Source organism: Gracilinanus agilis, chromosome 4 (assembly GCF_016433145.1).
Source record: "Gracilinanus agilis isolate LMUSP501 chromosome 4, AgileGrace, whole genome shotgun sequence".
Taxonomy (NCBI): Eukaryota; Metazoa; Chordata; class Mammalia; order Didelphimorphia; family Didelphidae; genus Gracilinanus; species Gracilinanus agilis.
Window position 1 is genome coordinate 190178758 of NC_058133.1, and position 21430 is coordinate 190200187.

The following is a 21430-nucleotide window of genomic DNA, read 5'->3' on the forward strand; positions in this document are numbered from 1 at the left end:
CCTTCATCCTCCCATCCTTAAACTCACCACAGCCTAAGTCTAACTCCAAATCAGCTCTTTAAAGTTATTCCCCTAACCTGGTTGGTTCCCCATCCATCCAAATGCCCCAGGGGCGGCATCTTTGAATAGGAACACTGGCCTTGGCAGGAGATGACTTAGGGCTGTCACTACCTCGGTGAGGCCTCGGGCAGGCCACTTCGTCTCTCTGGGCCTCAGATTCTTCATCTATGGAATGAGTTTTGGACTAGGTAATCTCCAAGGTCCCATCCAGCTCCAAATTCATGATCATCAATGATGTATTTCAAATTTCCCCTCTTTCCCATCTCCCCGTACTCCTCACGGCCCCGCCCCCGGCCCCGCCCCGGCCCCGCCCAATGCCTTGCCCCGCCTCCCTCCTCCTCTCCCCTCTCCGCCACTTCCACTGGCGCCTGCGCAGTTAGTTCTCAGGGACGAGCTATTTCTTCCGTGGCAAGAGCAGAGAGGAGGATTATGGCGGAGGAGGTGAGAACGTGGAAGTGGTGGTCGGGAGAGAGTGGGGGAGGGGCCTCGGAAAAGGAAGCCCCCTCCCCTCCCCCAACAGCCCTGCTTCCTCCAGCGCCTGCCTATCCAAAAGCCTCATTGCCCCCTCCTAGAATCCTCCGTGGTTCCAGCAAAATCTGCTATAGAAATACCTTCCTCTCAGGCTCTCCCTTTAACCCTTCATAGCTCCCAGTGGACCATTCCTTGAAGCCCTGCAGCCTTATGGCACCTTCCTCCATGCTGCCCCTGTCTTATAGACCCTCTTCCTACAGCAGCTAGCCCTAGTCCCATGACCTCCTCCTTACAGCGCCCCTTCTAGCAGCCCCACGGTTCCCTCCCCACAGCGACCTTTCCGTAGCTCCACGAACCCCTCCCCACAGCGACCCTTCTAGCAAACCTACGACCCCCTTCCCACAACGCCCCTCCCGTAGTCCCAAGACTCCTCTCCCCACAGCGCCTCTCCCGTAGCCCCACGATCCCCTCCCCACAGCGACCCTTCCGTAGCCCCACGACCCCTCCACACAGCGATTTCTAGTAGCCTTAAGACCCCCTCCCCACAGCGACCCTTCCGTAGCCCCACGATCCCCTCCCCACAGTGATCCTTCTAGCAGCCCCAAGACCCCCTCCCCACAGCGATTTCTAGTAGCCCTCTAACAGCTGCCTTCCCACAGCTCCTCCGTTATATAGTCTCCCATGATTCCACCCCCACCGGGGCACCTGCTCTATATCGCCCCTCCCTATACCGTACTTGCCTTAACCCCATACCTCCCTACTACGGAGTCCTTCCAGCAATCCTATAACCCCTTCCCCTAGGCATCCTTTTTAAGGAACCTTTCTTAACAGGCTCATCCTCACTTGTAGCTTTCTTCCATACATTACCTGCCATAGCTCTCGAAACTACTGCCCCCTTATGGCATGTACCCTATATAACATTTCCCTACAGAGCCTCTACTTCAGCTCTTCAACCCCTTCCCCACAGCACTCCTGCCTTTTAGCCCCCAATAGCCTCCACTGGGCCTAAATCACTGCCCTCTTCCCCCCAGGGCTCAAGCTCTGCATGACCTCTCCCTTCAGCACCTCCTTCTTAAAAACCCAACCTATACAACAACATATATACAACAACCCCCTTCCCATGGGGTCTGCCCTGTAGCCTCCCTCCCTCCCTCCCTCCATCCATCCAGGGCCTGCATTTGCCCCACACTCCTTACGTCTCCCTTCCCATGACCAGTAGATTCTTGCCTTAACTAAAAGGCTATTAGGCTCTTTCTCCTGATTCTTGTTAGGGCCTTTCACTTGACCGCCCCCTTCCTCTTGTCACATTTTTGTTTCCAATCCCCAAGACTTTATTTCTGGTACTAGATCCCTGTTAACAGAGAGAGCATCAGTGCTTCATGGGTGAGAAAGCTGAAGGGACCAGCTGATCCCAGAGGTCCCTTCTAGCTCTACACTTGTGATTCTAAGTGCTGCTGATGGGTCTGGGTCTGGGTGGGATAGGGTTTGCACCCAGAACAGGTGAAGGTCCTGATGAAGGCTACAGTTCTCATGCGGCACCCCCAGCAGGTTCAGGAGATCATTAAATCCCTCAAGAAGGGAGGTGGCAACAGACTACAGGTATGTATGTGATGTCTCCCCATCTTTACCCAGATTGGGGCTGGGGGTGGGGGTTCTTATGGCTTAATCTGTTACCCACCGAAGGAAGAAAGAATAGTTTTTCTGCTGCTTCGTTTTTAAATATCTTCATCCTTCCCTTTCTTAGGAAAATAGAACTCCTATAGAGTATTGGGTAGGGTCCTGGGGCCTAGGGTGGCATTCCTGAGCACCTGACTTAGGTGTTTATCTTCCTTTCCTCCTCCATATTTTAGGTCATTTCTGACTTTGACATGACCCTGACTAGGTTTGGATTCAATGGAAAGCGGTGTCCTACATCTTACAGTAAGTCATTTATTGACCTGCAGTGTGGCTGACGCTTGCTACTGATGGTTCCTGTAGGATTAGGTACTAGAGTTCTTGTGTTTGTTTCCCCCCCACCAGATATCCTAGATAACAGCAAGATCGTCAGTGAGGACTGTCAGAAAAAGGTAGGTTTATCCTTACCTCTGCCCTCAAGAGTGTTGTTGTGCTCATTCAAATGCCTATGGGCCAAAAGAGGACAGAATGGGGATAGGGAATGGATCCATGATTTCCCAGGTATAAGGAACTCCCAGGTGAGGAAATTATTTCTTCTCATGTTGGTTGGCACTACCTTGACAACATAGAGTCTTAGAGAGTTGAGTGGTTCTTATACTTTTTTGTTTCAGAAACTCTTTATGTTCTTAAAAAAATTTTTTTTTGTCTTAGAATCACTACCATATATGGTTCCAAGGCAGAAGAGTGGTAAGGGCTAGGCAATAGGGGTCAAGTGACTTGCCCAGGGTCACACAGCTGGGAAATGTCTGAGGCCAGATTTGAACCTAGGACCCTCCCATCTCTAGGCCTGGTTCTCATTCCACTGAACTACCCAGCTGCCCCCACCTCTTTATGTTCTTAAAAATTATTGGGGACCCCAAAGAACTTCTGTTTATGTGAATTGTAATTAGTGATACTTACCATATTAGAAAATAAAAAAAAATTTTCCCAATTACATATGAAAACAATTTCTAACATTCAGATTTTTGAGTTTCAAATTCTCTCCCTTTCAACCCCACCTCAATGAGACGTGCTCCTCTTCTGATAATGCTTTCATTTATTCAACTTGCATTTATTAAATATATACAAATAAATATGTACAATGGACAAAATCATTGAACTAGTAAAAATTTAATTTCTGCAATGCCTTAAGTTTTTTTAAAGCCATCTTTTTCACTTTTCTGTGAAAAGAGTGTAAAAAGTATTTTTATTTCCATTTTACAGATAAGGAAATTAAGGCCCTGTGAGGTTAAGTGAATGTGCTGAAGGTTATCACTCAGCCAGTAAGTGAGAGAACTACCTGCAGAGCCAGTGTTCTTTGCTACCTCACCTCTCTACCACAACAGAGTTTTTTCTTTTTCTTTTTTTTTTTGGTTTGTTTTTCTTTTTCTTTTCTTTTTTTTTTTTAGACAAGGTAGTCTTCTGAAAACCCCCTGGAAGGTAGGATAAATTCCTAGTTGTAGAATGTGATCGGTGCATTAGCATATAATAACCACTCCATTGGCCAAGATCACTGATTTGACCTTATTGTTCTTTAATATCCATACCTAATTCAACTTCAGTGTCAGGGTGGTGACTGGTTTCTAATTCACTAAGAATTTATGTGAGTAAAACGTTATATCAATAAACTTAGAGGAATTAAATAGCAGAGTATTTGGTCTTCTGGGCTGAATATATTTGTGTGTTCCATGACTGTTTTGTATCCTTAATATTCATAATCACTATTATCATTTCTTTTTTGATTCTTCACACAGTTTTTGCATTTACAGAACCAGATTCCTGGTAGATGGTGGTATTTTGGAGTGGTAGTAGGAATTGGAACAGCTGGGTTTCTCACCCCGTCTTCACCATCTGTGTGAGAGATCAGCCAGTATTGTGAAGTGAAAAGAATCCTGGACTTGTAGTCCTGAGACCTGGATTTGAATTGAGACTCTGATATTGATTAACTAGGTGACCCTGGGCAAATCACTTCCCTCTGAGACTTCCTTTCCCTCCCTTCAGTGAAGACAATAATACTAGTACTATCTGGGGCAGCTACATAGCCCAGTGAATAGAGTGCCAGGCCTGGAGTCAGGAGGACCAGGGTTCAAATGTGACCTCAGACTGTGTCACCCTAGGCAAGTCACTTACCCCCTTACGATCTCCACCTAGGAGGTTAGGTTTAAAAAAAAATACTAGTACTATCCAAGTCATGGGTTGTTGGAAGCAAAGCACTTTGTAAATGTTGAAGCAGTATACAGATTATTCTTAAATTGGTTAAATCACTTAATTATTGTGCATCTGCAAAAGGGTAATAATTAGCCCTGTCTTTTTAGTCTTGCTTCTAAACCTTATCTCAACCCCAGCTTCAAGAATATTGTAGGTACAAATAAGAGAGTAGTTTTGGGATCTCCAAAAGATGTAAGAGGTACTCATTTCAGATGTAAGAAAGATCTCCAAAAGAAAGATGAGGCAACATAGACTAAAATCAGAATGATACAGGGCTTGGCATAGCCCTTATGCAAGAATGGCTTGCAAATTCATGATTTTCTTATTGTTTGGTTGAAAGAAATATGTAACTTGGGGGGGAGGAAGAAATTAGAGAAAAATGAAGGTATTTTCACTTAGCCTTTGAATATTAAATGGGAGTCCTAAAAAGTCAGACATAAAACATATACATGTGTACTTTAACACACATGTATTTTCCTATTTTCTGCTTTAATTTTAGAGAAATGCTGGGTTTCCCCCTCCCCTTTTTTCTCTCTCTAGAGGTAGCGTATTGTAATGGATAGAAAGCTGTCTTCAGAGACAGAAAAACTTGGGTTTAGTTGTCATCTCTGACACAAATTATTTAGTCTCTCAGTTCTCGAGGCACTCTGTGACTGCAGAGCAGGGGCTAATCACTACACGTTCAGGTCCTGGGAATTTCCTTTTGGGAGTTTCTTATACCAATAAAATCACAGGTCTTCCTCTCGTCAATTTTCTACAATTAAAAAAAGTTGACCTCATAATGTAATCTTCACATGCATTTCAAGGGCCATTCTACCTTTGTTAGAGTGTTTAATATTTGATATTTGGTTCTCCTAAGCAGAACATTCCATGTAATCCAGCACAGTCTGTTCGAAATAACATCTATTTCAGATTGCATATCAAAGCATACCATCTTCCACTTTATTTCCTTTATGAATTTTTTATTGTATGTTTGATATGTGTCTTCTGTCACAGTAAGAGCAATATGGAAATGTTTATTGCATGAAAGCACTGTTATAACCACCATGGGTTGGGGTAGGGAGGGAGGGAGGGAGAGAATCTGAATTGTAAAATGTCAGAAATAATTGTCATAATTTGTTTCTACGTGTAATTGAACAAGAATTTTTAAAGAAATAACATCAATGTTAGAATTCTTTACTTTTGTTAATTTTATTGGATGTTCCTACTGGATGACTGGAATTATTTCCCTTGGAAGGGCAGGACATCCTGGTTATATATAAGAAGACATCCATAACTAGAATAGGTAGAAAGATTTTTTCAAATAATCCAGCTAGCATCAGTAGCCCTTGTAGAGTTGGTTGTAAATATTTGTTGACCTCAACAATTAGACTAAGATGTGGATAAAGGGATTTTAAGAGTCCACTGTTGGGGGCAGCTGGATAGCTCAGTGGATTGAGAGCCAGGCCTAGAGACAGGAGGTCCTGGGTTCAAATCCGGCCTCAGACACTTCCCAGCTGTGTGACCCTGGGCAAGTCACTTGACCCCCATTGCCCACCCTTACCACTCTTCTACCTAGGAGCCAGTACACAGAAGTTAAGGGTTTAAAAAAAAAAAAGAGTCCACCGATACCTGATAACCATTTGTGCTGTTTGACCCACAAATTTTTAGCTAATGCCACCTTTTGAAAAGGTCCAAGGATTGAACAGATATGTATATGGAGCTTTTATCAAATTTGTAAATAAGATTCAGCACTAAGAAATTAATTAATTATAACAGGCATATCTGTATCAGAGGCAAAATCTAAATGACAGTGAGGAAAGAGACTTTGCATCTGTAAGTAGGATAACTTCAAATGAGGCTTTAAAAAAGAATTTAGTAAAACTTGCTCCAAATTACCTTTGTTCATAATAGTAACCTTTTATGCTCATTTGTAGGCTTATGTGTTGTGGTGATTAAACTACACTGTCTGATCTGACCATTTCACTCTCTGACTCAAAATGCTCCCTAATTGTCTCAGACTCAGAGAGACTCTTTTTTGACATTTAAAGCCTTTGGGGTCTGCTTCTAATCTTTCTGGTTAGATTTTACGTTATTCTTCCTCAGATATCTTCTCTCTCAAACTAATCCTACTTGCTTGCTGTTCTCCAAACACCTAATTCCATCTTTCATCTCCATGTCTTTGCACACACTGTCCTGCATGGCTGGCATGCTCTTTCTTCATACCTCTGTTTCTTGGAATCTGTAGTCATCTATATGAATCCTTTCCTCTTCCCACCACTTGTCAGTGTTTTCCCCTTCACTTAATTTGTGTGTCTGTGTGCATGTATTTACTTTGCAAACATTTTGCATTTACTTATCAGTGTATAATTTTCCTCTCTGTAGAATGTAAACTCCTCAAGGCAGGAACTTTTTTTTTGTTTGTTTTTGCATAACCCAGTGTTTGGGGCAGTATATGGCACATAGTACACTATTATTAAATTGTTGCATTTAATTGTGCTCTAATTATTTTTCTCTCATCTCTGGTATCTTAGCTAAAGGATCTCCTTCACTACTATTACCCAATTGAGATTGATCCAAACAGGACAATCAAAGAGAAGTATCCCCTTATGGTAGAATGGTAAGTAGTAGAGGAGGGAGGATGCTTTTAAGGAAACAGGAAACATTTTCGTAAAATGGTATATTGCCCTGATAAGATGAGAACATAACTGGATTTTGAGATTTCAGTTGGAATGGATGCAGAACATTAATGCAGCCTTTAGAATTGGGAATGTTAGCCCCTCATAAATTCTAAATGAGGACAGTGAACCTTATGATATTTGGGGAAATTTTAATTTTATTTCTGAAATTCTACTAAAATTTGTTTTAAGTCAAAACCAAAATATCATTGTAAAGAGAGGATTTTATTTTTCAAGGAGCTTTAGTGTCATAAAAATGGGTCTCAAAAGAGCTTTTGAAGTTTTAGTATTGAAAAGGGGAGGGGAATTGAGGAGGAAATTTTATTTAGCTGAATGTGACAGATGATTTTTATGGTTATAGGAATGATTATCCTCATGTATATAGCCCATGTGGAGTCTTAAACCTCAGTATACCTACTACCTACTATATATTCTAGCTCATTTTCTAAGATAATCAAGGGATATGATTTGTTTGATTTTGGATAACAGATAAGCATAATCAAGCAAAACAGATCCACAGATTTGCTATGCCCTAAATATGCACTTTTATGCCCCTTGAATCCACCATCCCTCTGTTACAAGATAGAGAACTTGCTTTAGCATTGTTCCTTTGGAGTTATGGTTGGTCACAGAGATCAGAGTTCTTAAGTTTTTCAAAGCCATATATTTACAGTGTTGTTATCTTATAAATTGTTCTTTTGGTTCTGCTCACTTTACAAACTCAGTTTATACTAGTCTTGGCAGATTTTTCAAGCCAAACCTTTTGTCATTTCTTGTGGCATAATAATCCATTCCATTAATATAACATACTTTGTTCAGTCATCCCTCTGTTTCTGGTCCTTTCTTTTATTTCCTGTTCTTTGTCACAAAAAAGAGTTATTATAAATATTTTTGTACCTATCATTTCCTTCTTTCCTTGATGTCTTTGGGGCATAGAAAGGGTATTTTTTGATATTTCAATATCTCTCAGTAATTCATTAGTTCTGAGCCTCTTTCTATAAAGATTTTCTTATCTTTTTCTCCATATTAAACCCTGTAATCTCCTAGCCTTAAATAAGCATTACATTATTGGCTATACTATTTAGTAATGGTATAAATTTAAAAAAGACAAATATTATTTACAGTGTATCATCAATGAGATTGGTCATAGCCCAAGTCACCTTTTAACCATCACTATGAATTCTGACTATTTAATTCTAGCCCTACCATTCAGTTCTCTCAGGACTCCAATTAAAAGCCTTTTACAAAGAAAAAAATCTCTTCATGTTTCTTTACAAGATAAAGATTAAACTGAGGTCTCTCAGTCCTTTTCTTTTTCTTTTCCATGGTCATCTCAGTTAAAGGGCTCCCCAGAGAAACAATTAAATCCTGACTCCTCATAGTCTTTTTGTAGTTAAACTGTAAAATCTAAAATTCCATTTCCTTTTAAAGAGACTTTTAAAGTATCAGCAATTTCCATGGAAAAAGCTCTTCAGGCTTGTGTTATGTTAGGCCAAAAAATTTCAATCCCTGTAAATTATTGCGGGGGGGGGGAGGCGGTGGTGGAACATCTAATCCACATTTATATTATTTACCACATACATGTGATGAAAAGCACCACTTTAATAGGCTGCTTCAAATAGAGGGAAAAAACAATTTAGTACTACAGGTAAATATGATAATGTACACCTAACATTGCATACATACAGAGAAAAGTACAAAGCAACATTATATATAATTCAGGAATGAATTACATTTGACTAGATGAATGATCACTTATTTTGTTTCTTGTATGGCATTATAAGGGAGCCTATTTATAGGTTGCATGGTTCTTATTCTTTTGAGTACATCTCTACTTAGCTGGGAAGTTTTTCTGTTTAATTATCAGGTCTTTGAGTATTTTCTGAACACCAAAAGCAAAAATTTTTCAGCAAAATTACTTAATTTTGTTTTAATTCTTGATAATAAACCCATCTCATCTCATCATTTTTCTCCCCTCATTACTTGTTCTTTGGGCATTAGCTTCCTCCAAGCCAGTTAGTAATTCTCCTTTTGAGTGCCCTTGACATTTATTCCACATTTCTAGAAAGTAATTTTGCTTCTATGAGGCAACATGAGGTAGTGGATTGAAACCTGTCCTCAAAACTAGGGAGACCTTGATTTAAGTCCGAACTCTTGACTCCCACCTATTGTGACCTCGGGCAAATTATTTAATTTTTCAATGCTCCAGACCCGGGATTTCAGACACGAGAGCAGGCATTACTCCCAAGTACCCCTGAACCAGATGAAAGGTAGTTGGGAAATATTTTAACAAATACCATAAAGCTTAGATAACATTACATTTTAAAACATTACATTTTAAGTTGATATGCAGGCCTCTGGTGTAGTGGTCCCTTTTTCTCTTTGAAACTCTAGACCACTTACCAAGACTATAAATTACAGGGAAGGGGCCAACTTACATCAATAAAGACAGTTTCCCTTTCTAGGAATTTACTTTACGAATGAAGTCATAGATCCACCCTCTCTTTTTATATAATGACTGAATTTGTTTTGTTTTGTTTTGATTTGATTTAAATTTTATCCCTTAGATTCTGAACTTAGCAGACCCCCAAAAGATGAGTACTTCCATATAAAAAGCTGACTAGAAAGAGGATTGCACACACAGCTGCAAATCTGCATCAACTATAACTTATATCTCCCTCCAACTCTGAAGCAAATTCAACATGTTATTTTTTAGGTTAAATTTTATTATTTTTTAAATTGTCAAACCTTTATTTTTTTCTTCATCTTACCTCACACCTCACTGGTAAAAAAGAGAAGAAAAAAATTCTCGTTCACAAATATTCTTTGTCAAGCAAAACAAATTCTCATATTGTTGGTGTTGAAAAATATGTGTATTTGTTGTTATTCAGTCATGTCTGACTCTTTATGACCTCATGGATCATAGCATGCCAGCCTCTTCCCTCCTTCATGATTTCTCAAAGTCTATCCAAGTTCAGGTCATATGGCATATCTATCCATCTTATCCTCTGACATCCCTTTTTCCTTTTGTCTTCAATCTTTCCCAATATAAGGGTCTTTTCCATTTTGTCCTGTCTTCTCATTATGTGGCCAAAAGTATTTAGACTTCATCTTCAGTATGTAACTTATTCTTCATTAATCTTCTGGAATCATGTCAACATATTATTTTCAAAGGTGTTCTAGTCTGTCTCCTACTGATTTTCCTTCTTTTCTCTTCTGTGCATTTAAAAAATGCTCCATATGCTCTCTTTTCTTACTCTTCATTAAAAAAAAATTCTGTAACCCTGTTGCATCCCCTACCCAAATTGAAATAAAGAGAAACAAAACCCTTTTATCAAATATGCATGTTCAAGCAAAACAAATCCCCACATTGACATGTCATTTCTCTTTCTACACCTTGAGTTTGTTACCTCTCACGGCAGGTGGGTACTGGTCCTCTGCCTTTGTGATTGGCCATTGCATTGATCTTGTATATCAAAGTAGTGGTGGTATTGTATTGGTTCTTGGGATCTAACTGATGATGAGGTCATTAATTGTTTTTGAGTACCCCAGGCCACCTCCATCTCTAGTTCCATTTTCATTTCCCAATTCTGTTTCTTTAGAATTCATCTTCTTGTGCTCCAATTCTTCATTCCTGTTTTGAGTACATTTATCAGTGCCACGGATACATAAAATGATTCTATTTCTTCATTTTGTATTGTGCTAATTGTGATTTTGTAACCTTGTTTTCACAATCAATATGGTGGTGTCTCCAGTTCCATTTTCTGTCAGATTTTCTTTAAACTTTGATATTGATGTGATTCCCTTGTTATTCTTCAAGTCTCTGATAAAATCTCACCTTTAGAAAACCAATAATGCTAAGCTAATCATTAAACATGCTATGTAAACATAAAGAGCAATGAAATACTTATTTATAAAGAATATGTATCAAATAAAGCAGGCAAATGAAAGTCACTCATCAGTCACTGCCAAGCACTTTGTATTTATGATGTTAAAATTATAGTCAGTTTATAATTAAAAAGAGTACATGTGGGAAGGAAAATATATTTTTAAAATCCCAGATAAAAAGTCCCCATATACAGCAGAGGTTTTAGGGTCTATTTCATTCTTATATATAGCCTGGGTATACAGAGTTATTATGACTTGTTCTTCTACTAGATTTTTCTTTATTTCTTTCAGTTTGGTTTCTAAGGTATTCATATTTTGACATTTTCAAATTACTAAAATTGCAAAATTTCAGTAATTAAGCAATTAGCTCTAATCTCTTCCCATAAACATTTGCTTATTTATTTCTCTATGTCAGACTCCCTAATCTTCATAAATATCTAGGTTACTGGCTTTATTTAACAGTGTAACAGAAAATAATTATTTTCATCATATGAGCTATGAGATTAATTGTGGTTAAAGTCATCTTTAACAATTACAGTAATTTCTGACTTCTCACTTCTGGAAATATAGTCCCACCATTCTTTTCTCAGGTACCAATTACAGTCTTTCTTCAAGAAGACTCTGTTTTTTCACAATATAAGGGTTAAACTTCGTTCTCTCAATAAATAAGTTCTCGGAGTGCTTTTCTCTCCATGCTTTCTTCTGCCATCACAGTCTTAGTAAAGGAGCAGTTAAGCTTGTCTCCTCGTGGGCTATTGATAGAACGACCATTAAGCTCAAGTTGCCCGAGATCCTGTTGCCTCTTTAAGGTACAGTAAGAGTACATACAATTTCTGGATACAATATTGAAGCTAATTTTAAACCTAGTTTTCGGGTCACTGTTTTCTTCCCTACCTTCTTCCTTCATTTTGAAGGATGAGCAGAGCCTAGAAGAAAGTGGCACTTTGCAGAAGTGTAGGCATCCATTGGAGGGAACTGGGTGATGAATCAGGAGAAAGAGCTTCTCTGTCTGCTTCAGTTGTTTGACAATGTTGGGGTCTTGGGGGAAATCTGTTTATAGGTGGACTAAAGCCCATGATCTTCTGTGTCAGCAGAAGATTCAGAAGTACCAGATAGCTCAGATTGTTAGAGATTCGGATGCAATGCTCAGGTAAGTTCATATTTTGTCCTGGAGAGGGCATTTAGGCCAGCTTACTGCTAGTTGTGAGATCATTTTGACCAAGAAGTAATGAGGAATGAGGTGGAAGAGAAGGGTTTTCCCCTTTCCCCCGTGGCTTTTATTATTGTTGAAAATTAAGAGTTTGGAGTCAAGAGGGATATTGTAATATGAAGTATTAATGTTAAAAATAGACTCAGGGCAGGGGGCAACTGGGTAGCTCAGTGGATTGAGAGCCAGGCCTAGAGACGGGAGGTCCTGGGTTCAAATGTGACCTCAGACACTTCCCAGCTGTGTGACCCTGGGCAAGTCACTTGACCCCCATTGCCTACCCTTAACTCTTCTGCCTTGGAGCCAATACACAGTATTGACTCCAAGACGGAAGGTAAGGGCTTAAAATAAATAAATAAATAAATAAAAATAAATTCAGGGCAGCTGGGTGGCTCAGTGGATAGATGGCCGGGTCTGGAGATGGAGGTCCTGCGATCACATCTGGCCTCAGACACTTCCTTGCTGTGTGACCCTGGGCAAGTCATTTAAGCCTGTCTGCCTACTCCTTATAGCTCTTCTGTCTTAAAATTGATACTAAGATAGGGGCAGCTGGGTAGCTCAGTGGAGTGAGAGTCAGGCCTAGAGACAGGAGGTCCTAGGTTCAAACCCGGCCTCAGCCACTTCCCAGCTGTGTGACCCTGGGCAAGTCACTTGACCCCCATTGCCCACCCTTACCAATCTTCCACCTATGAGACAATACACCGAAATACAAGGGTTAAAAAAAAAATTGATATTAAGACAGAAGGTAATGGTTTAAAGAAAAAAATACCTGACTTTATTCTTCAGGCATAGAATAGTGTATGGTCAAAAGACCTAAAGTCAGATATTAGCTTTTATCGCTTACTAATTACCATTTACAATCACGAAATCACTTAATCTGCTCTGAACTAGATTCATCATATGTAAAATGAATAACAATCAGTAAATCAATAAGCACTGGTTAAGTACCTACTAGATAGGGGATAGAGCACTGAACCAGGAGCCAAGAAGACCTGAATTCAAATGTAGCCTTGGACACTAGCCAGACGTGTAACCCTGGGCAAGTCACTTTAACCTGTCTGTCTCTGTTTCCTTAACTATTAAATAAAGGTAATAATAGTATCTGCCTCCCAGAATTGTTGTGAGGATCAAATGAGGTATTTGTAAAAAGAGCTTAGCATAGTGCTGGCACATAGTAGGCTTTTAATAAATGCTTGTTTCTTTCCTTCCTACTGTGTGACAAAAACTGAAGATAGAACTACAAAAGGGAAACAGTATCTGCTCTTAAGGAATTTAAATTCTACTGAAGATGAAAGTATTTTTTCTAGCTACTTCACAAAGGTGTCATGAACTCACATGGGATCACATAATATTTGGTCAGTAGTTAATTGAGCATTTATTAAGCGCCTACCCTGTGTTCCAAGATATATTAAGCTCTGGGGATGCAGAGAAAGACAAAAGACAGGCCCTGCCCTCAAGGAGCTCACAATCTAATGGGAGAGATAACCAGAAAACAGAATGCACAAATAAATCGGAAATAATTAATGGAAGGCACTAGAATTAATAAGGATTTTGGGGCAGCTAAGTGGCTCAGTGTCTAGAGAGCTGGGCCTGGAGAGGGGAGGTCTGGGGTTTAAATATAGCCTCAGATACTTCCTAGCTCTGTGGCCCTGGATAAGTCACTTAACCCCAGTTGTCTACTCCTTACCACTCTTCTGCCTTGGAATCACAGAAGGTAAGGTCTGGGTGGGAGGGAATAAAAGCATAAATATTTGGAAATACTTCCTATCAAAAGTGGGATTTTAGTTGAGACTTGGAAGGACCAGGGAGTCAGAGATGAGAAGGGAGAGTATTTCAGGCCTGGGGGCCAGCCAGAGAAAATGCCCACAGATGTTGCAAATTCTAGATAGGTTTCTCTCTCCATCTGAGATTAAATGGGCTAAGGCCAGGATCCTGGGTCAGCTTTTTGGAAGATATCCAACTCTTGAGAATTGGTGTTGGCTTGGCAGGCCCCCCTGCCATCATGTATTGATCACGCCTGGTGTATAGAGGAAGAAGTGAGCGTGGTCCCAGTCCTCAGAGAATGTGTAGTCCTTGCACATGTATCCCAAAGTGTAGGGAAGGGAGGAAATGAGAGAGGGAATTTGGAAAATTATTTTAAAAATAAATTTTAACATTTTTTACATATAATTTGGAAAAAATAAAAGCCTTCTTTAAAAAAAAAGAATGTGTAATCTCATTGAGAAGACGGGGCACACACCTGAAAGATATGATTGCTTCTTTGGAAACTAATTTAATAGAAGAGACCCAGTAATGAAATAATCATTTGGGTGAGGTAATTAAGAAAAACGTTTTGGTCAAAGATGAGTCTGCCTGAGTCCAGTGGTTATGAATGTGTTTCTTGTCATCATTTTGGGAGAATAATTTATCTCTTTACAGGGATGGGTTTGAAACATTTTTCAACACCCTGTACCAAAGCAATGTTCCCCTTCTCATCTTTTCTGCTGGTATTGGAGACATTCTGGAAGAGATGATCAGACAGATGAATGTTTTCCACCCCAACATCCATGTCGTGTCCAATTACATGGACTTCAATGAAAGTGTGAGTTGTATTTATTCTGCTGTGGGAGTGGGAGCCACCTATACTTTAGTGGTAGCATTTTTGTACAGTAGGAAAACGGATAGAATTCTTTGGAGGGGGAGGGAGGAAAGCATACTGTTTGATTCCTTGACACCCTAAAGCAGTGATTCCCAAAGTGGGCGCCACCACCCCCTGGTGGGTGCTGCAGCGATCTAGGGGAGTGGTGATGGCCACACTTTTTTTTGTATTACATTCTATTCTGAGTTCAATAAATAGTTTCATAATTTCTAGGGGGCGCTAAGTAATATTTTTTTCTGGAAAGGAGGTGGTAGGCCAAAAAAGTTTGGGAACAACTGCCCTAAAGGAATCAAAATAACAATCAAAAATTCCCCCAAAGACAGGTTGTCTTTGAGGTGCCCCTATCTGTAGCCCTTGATTATTTCCAGCTCTAAGTATAGCTACCCCTTGGGCTCAGCTAACCAGTCTATGGATTGTCCAGGTTCCTGAATTCTATTTGGCAGTTTCACCTCCACCAGAGGATTGCAGGGGCCTCAGAAGTGAAGATAAGTTTTGGTCCATTTTGCTACTTGTTAATGTTCTGGATTGAGCAATGTGCTTTTAAACAGAGACGATGTTATCCAAGCATGTGCATTTTGAGTTATTTTTCCTTTCTTTTTTTGTCCACATAGAAAATTTGTATTTAAAAAAAGTAGTGGATTGAAGCTTCTTTGCTTAAAAAAAAAAAAAAAAAAAAAAGGCTATGTGTTCTCCTCTAGCTTAGTTAGAATTGGTATGCTCTTTAGAGTATTAGGAAAAACCCTAAAACACAACCAAACCATTTCTAAAGGAAGGGGTGTTACATGATGGAGCCAAATATATAATTTCATTTTTCAGAATGTTAATTTTTTTTCCTTTTCAGGCATTTTTATATTTTGACAAGTTCATGTTACTCTTTGAAAAATGCTGTCAGTGCTAGAAAAGTCAAAACTGAATCACATTGGGGCAACTGGGTAGCTCAGTGGATTGAGAGTCAGGCCCAGAGATGGAAGGTCCTGGGTTCAAATTTGGCCTCAAGACATTTTCTAGCTGGATGGCTCTGGGCAAGTCAGTTAACCCCCATCGCCTAGCTCTTGCCACTCTTCTGCCTTGAAACCAATACATAGTAATGATTCTAAGGCGGAAGGTAAGGGTTTAAAAAAACAAAAACAACTGAATCACATGTATTCCAAGTGTTGATTATGGGGACATATTTTTAAATTGATGATGATTCTGTCCATTTCTAGACTGTGGGTATTGGAGTTTAGTTTTTTTTTTTTAATCATGGATCTTCCCTTTATGTTGATTAACTTCCTAACCCAGATTATTAGATTTTCATCCAGTCTCTTCCATCTTTTTGAGTTAATTTTCTATTTGTGGGAGTTGGTTACATTGAACATTTGAGATGACCATAATGAAGATAATGGGATTGCCTTACTTGCATCTTCTCAGTAAAGAGAGATGGCATTCTTCTTCAAAATGATCAGCTAGGGTTAACCCTAACCTGAGGCTAATGGAAATAGAGAGATCCTAACCATTAACTTTGGCTCCATTAACCCTTGACTTTAATAAGGTTGGTAGTAAGGGTATTAAAATAAAAAAACTGGTGATAAGAGTTTTGAAAGTGGGTTTTTCTTCTTCCATGACCTTCCATGATCATGGAAAATTGAGAAATGTCCATATTTGAATTCATAGTTAGTCCACTTTTCCCTTGGTTGCTCAGGGCTACCTGCAGGGTTTCAAGGGTCATCTCATCCATACGTATAACAAGAATAGTTCAGTCCTGGAGGACTCGAAGTACTTTGAACAGCTCCAGGCTAAGACCAACATTCTCCTGCTGGGTGACTCCATGGGGGACCTGACTATGGCTGATGGAGTGTCCAAAGTGGGAAACATTCTGAAGATTGGCTTCCTGAATGACAAGGTAGGTGAGGAAGGGACTGTGTCAGCCTTTATTCTCTGCTTCTACCCCACCTCCCTCCCAGGGCCACCGTGAGGAAAGCAGCGTGTAAGTTATGAAGTTGTTATGTAAGGCAGTTTGTAAGGAGATCTCGGAGCCAGGATGTAGCGTATCCGACAGTATCAGGGACAAGAAAATACTGGAGATAACTGAGGCGGAAACAGGTTGGAGGTTCTAATCATAAATTAGATGCATATCAGTTATTCTTGTGTCTTACAACAGAAAACAGGATTCCAAGTCTGTACCAACAGACTCAGGGCCCCATGAAGACACTCGAGTCTTAGATGCTTCTTCAGAATTTGCTATATTGAGTGAAGTCTGTTAGAGAAAAAAACAAAATGTTAGGGCAAGCCTATGCACCATTTGGCTACTCACCTTCAACATCCCCATAGGATTCAATATGATTGATTTGGGGGTTTAGAGGACCCTCTAGATTTGTGTCAAAGAGCAGTCTTCCTTGGGGACAGCTGGGTGGCTCAGTGGATGGAAAGACAGGCCCAGAGACGGGAGGTCCTGGGTTCAAATCACACTTCCTAGCTGTGACCCTGAGCAAGTCACTTAACCCCCATTGCTTACCCCTTACTGCTCAGTAACACAGTAGTGTTTCTAAGACAGAAGGTAAGGGCTAAAAAAACCCAAAACAATCTTATCAGAATAATGGCTTCTTCAGGTTTTTAAAAAAATTATTCTGTGTGCTTCAGGCAGTATAATAGAACCATTGGATGGAAGTTGCAAGGAAGAATATTTTGGCTCAGTTTGAGGAAGAACTTTCTACTAATAAGAGCTGTCCACCAATGGAATGGGCCTCTTCAGAAAGTAGTGAGCTCTCCATCCTTGGCCATATTTAAGTAAAGGATGATTGACCATATATTTAGTCTGTTGTAGAAGGGATTCCTGAGTTGGGAGGGGAATTGTAATAAATAAGGTCCTTTCAACCATTTAAGATTCTCTGAAAACCCCTTCAGATAAAACAGACTTCACTAAAGATGATATGTTTAGCTACCGCTGCCCTGTTGCCAAAGGACTGGGTCCCTGTAACTTCAGACTCCTGGCCTTATTCCTTGGACTTTCTGGTAGGAGTCCATGTACCAGGGAGATTGTGGGCACTTGAACCAACACTTTGAGAGGAAGGAAGTGGCAGAAAAGATGGGCTGGAAGCCTGGGAAAACCTCGATTCATTTCTTCCCTGTCCTCCTCCCCAGGTAGAGGAACGGCGAGAGCGATACATGGATGCCTATGACATCGTGTTGGAGAAGGATGAGACCCTGGATGTGGTCAATGGGATCCTAACCCATATCTTGTGTGAAGAAGACCAAGCGGGAAGGCAGGAGCCCTGAATGCCACGGGAGACACGTGTTCTCCCTGCTCCAGCCGACTTCTCGAAAACTTCTTATCCCTCTGTGTATAACAAAAACTCTTGGCTTCCAAGAGTTACTCATCACCAGGGCCTTCCCTTCTCCTCTCCCATGGCCTGTTGCTGTTTTTACCAAAAGTTTTTGGTAACTGACCCTGTCTAGGGCTGCCCTGACTTGTTAAAAAGAAAGCTGTAGCCAGGATGTCTGCCTGGCTGAAAAAGCTGCCCATCAGCTCAGATAGTTTAGGAGAGAAGTGGAGGCAAGCTGAATTAGACATCACTCCCTTCCTGTCTGCCTTCTTTCCTCATCCACCTACTGTCCCCCGTCTGTGACAGAAACACCCACACCGCGTGAAGACCCCCACTAAGCAAGTGGCTGAGGGCTTGCATCCTCACTGGCAATTCACTGGGAGTGTGGGTATTAGAAGCGCTGACTGGTGTCTGGAGACCTGAGTTTGAGTCCCTGCTCTGCCACCAGTTAGCTCTGTGACTAGACAAGTCACTTAACCTTCCTAGGTCTCATTGTCCTTTTTAAAGTGAAAGGTTTGGAACAAATGCTTCTTCATGGTTCTAAAATTCCATGATTCTCTTACATTCTAAAACTGAATGTTGGGCTCCAAATTGGCTGAAATCTGAGAGGGTTATGCAGCTGGATCTGGAGCCTACTTGGGTGATCACAGAATGAGAATTTTCTGCTTTGTGGATTTCCTTTAGTAAGCCTGGAACCTGCTTTCCCTCCCCTTTCCCTTTACATAGTCTTAACCACTAACAGGACCAAGCCTTGTGGCAGAAAGACAGAGGGAGTTGTTAGGTGATGAACTAGGAAGCAGTGGATGTGACTGGATTTTAAAGTCAAATAAATGATTTTTGGATTCTGCTTTGGATTCTGCTTTTCCTCCTTTTCTGACGCTAACCATCTCCTCCCTTAATTCTAATCCTTACTTCCTTCTGCTTCTCTCCTCACATCTTGGAGACCCATGAGCTGGCCTGACAAAAAGAGAGAATAAACGTATATGGATCCACTCTCGCTCAAAGAAATCCATTCCTCCCTGATGCTCAGCCGACAAGGTACTTGTTACCAGGTACAGGTCACATATTTATTAGTAAAATTGTCTAGAACTGCATCTCTCTGTCCAGCCTGGTGAGAGCTTCTCATCGGAGGAGGATGACCAACTGACCCCAACTACTGCATCCAGCTGTTCCTGAGCACGTTCACATCCACTCACCCACCCATCCACCCCACCCCTCCCTGGCTTCTAGAAGTCTGCCTTGCCTTGCCACCTTCCTCTTTCCCGCTGCTGCTTTCTTCTCTCGAGCCAGGAACACCACCACTGCTTCTAGGAGGGTTCCACTCACCAACCCTGTGTTCTCTGGATCAAAACTCCCTTCCTGGGCCACCATTCCCCAATAGCTGTTGTCTTCCCCATTGGAATACAAACTCCCTGAAGGCAGAGGTTCTCTGTTTTGAATGTATGCCCCACAGAGCCTGGAACATAGGTGCTAAGAAATCATTTGTTATCTACTTTAGAAACTTCAAAGGATCCCAGTATTCTGTCAGATGAAAAGCAGCAGATGACCCCCTAGCTGGATCTATAACCACTACTTCTCTCTTGTGCTCTCCCCACCCCACCCCACCCCAAAGAGTTGGTACTCGGATATCAGGAAATATTCACTTCATATTGCCAGGGAGACATTTCCTTGATGGAGACCTTTCATGTGTGGTCTAATTGGGGTTGGGGGAGAAGCTTAATGGGGTGTGTGTTGGTGGGGGGATTAATATCATCATCTCACTCTTCCCCTTCCCTCCAATTCTCAAAAATGTGTTGGGATGTTCCCAGAGCTAAGGAGCCCTTCTGGGTCACTAAAGGGAAATGTCATTGTCCTAAGCTCAACTGGTTCCACCCCAAAATGATGGCTTAAAGCCAAATTGACATGCTCAGGTTGGGGAGTGAAAGAATATACTATGAATGTATTGGCCTCCCTGACGATATCCTATGTGATGCTGGGAGGGTGGGATCTATTACGTACATATGAAGAAAAGTAAGCTAAACATAGAGGAGATTTGATTTCATTTGTGTAATCTTTTTCTTTATAGATGGAAATACTTGTTTGGTTTTGTAGAAATTTGGAATTATAGGAATTTTTAAAAATAAAATTGAATTAAGGAATAAAAATGTGGGATTTGGTGACTCAGCTTATAAGAGTTGACTTAAATTTTTGGAGTTTGTGTATCCTGTCTCCTAGAGTATGGGAACTGGGCCTTCTTCCCCCGTTAACTTGGGAGTTTCCTAAAGGCAGAAACTCTCTTCTGTTGCAGGATAGATCTATAGATCTAGACAGACATCTATTGATGGATAATTCTGTTTCCACTATACTTTCTTAACCCCCTTTACTTGTAAAATATCAGTTCTAAATTCTGGCACAGAGTTTTTAGATCTCTTGGGAGTGAGAAATCTAGTTATTCCTGGGGGAAGCAGGAAGTCCTATAGAGTAGGAAGAGGGAGGATGAAACATTCTTGGAGAGAATGGGAACAGAGGAAAAGGCTTCGTTCCCTTATATTTGCCATCCCTGGCCCAAATTTTCCCTGAATCACCACAACCAGGAGATCTGGGTTTAAATTTTAATTTGATGTAAAGAATCCAACTGGCTTCTGATTTCACCCTCTATATCCCCAACCCCTGCCCCAGATGACCCCCATATTTCAGATTTCTGAAGTACATTTTTTTTACAGTTATAACACCTACCCAAACAGGTTCTCTTACCCTCTCATTTTTTCATTCTTTTTGTTCTCCCTTTCTCTTTCCTCATTTTTAAAGCTGCTTTCTAGGGCCTTGGGAATAAGACACACAAAGATAACTGAACCAAATCCACATGGAACCCTACTCTGTCCTGCAACATGGGCAGAGCTGGGGCCATCTTAGCCCCTCTGAGCCCCAGGCTGAGGGGACAGTACAGAAGTAGGTGAGGTAGGGTGGTCTTCCCGGAACTGTTCCCTCCCCTAGCACCTCTGTTTTTTTAGTGGAAGGGCAGACCAGGTCAGTTTCCTTGAGGAACAGAAGGCATCTCCCCATTGCCTTTTGCTTTTGCCCTTTGGTAGCCCCAGAGATGTAAGCAGGGAATTTGGGGAGATAGTTGAAGGACGGAAACAAATGAAGAGGAGGTTTGGAGAAGCCAAAGCAAGTGAGCCCAAACCCTAAAATCCCCACTTATCTGGTGTTGGTGAGACGCATATAAGGGGATAAGGGAGTACCTGCTGCTCCTACTTCTACCCTTGTTAAAGGAGAGAAACCCAATTACCCTCCCACCCCCCCAAAAACTGCTTTGTAGTAGATCTCACACTCTTAAAAAGTTAACTAAGGGGAGGCTAAAGGAAGG

The 21430-nt window shown here is 41.0% G+C and overlaps 1 protein-coding gene across 1 annotated transcript; it reads left to right on the forward strand.

The window, feature by feature from the left end:
- The first annotated feature begins 489 nt into the window (after positions 1-489).
- Positions 490-18931, forward strand: NT5C3B (5'-nucleotidase, cytosolic IIIB). Its single transcript, XM_044676917.1, has 9 exons — positions 490-501; positions 2014-2130; positions 2382-2451; positions 2551-2597; positions 6906-6991; positions 11998-12087; positions 14563-14725; positions 16464-16664; positions 17903-18931. The coding sequence occupies exons 1-9, from the start codon at positions 490-492 to the stop codon at positions 18035-18037; spliced, it is 921 nt and encodes a 306-aa protein (XP_044532852.1). The 3' UTR covers positions 18038-18931.
- The last annotated feature ends 2499 nt before the right edge of the window (positions 18932-21430 follow it).

What these genes read in the sequence shown, in the direction of transcription:
- NT5C3B (XM_044676917.1), top strand. An exon ending in ACATGGACTTCAATGAAAGT is followed by an intron (nt 14,726 to 16,463) that starts GTGAGTTGTATT and finishes TTGGTTGCTCAG; the next exon opens with GGCTACCTGCAGGGTTTCAA. An exon ending in TTGGCTTCCTGAATGACAAG is followed by an intron (nt 16,665 to 17,902) that starts GTAGGTGAGGAA and finishes CCTCCTCCCCAG; the next exon opens with GTAGAGGAACGGCGAGAGCG.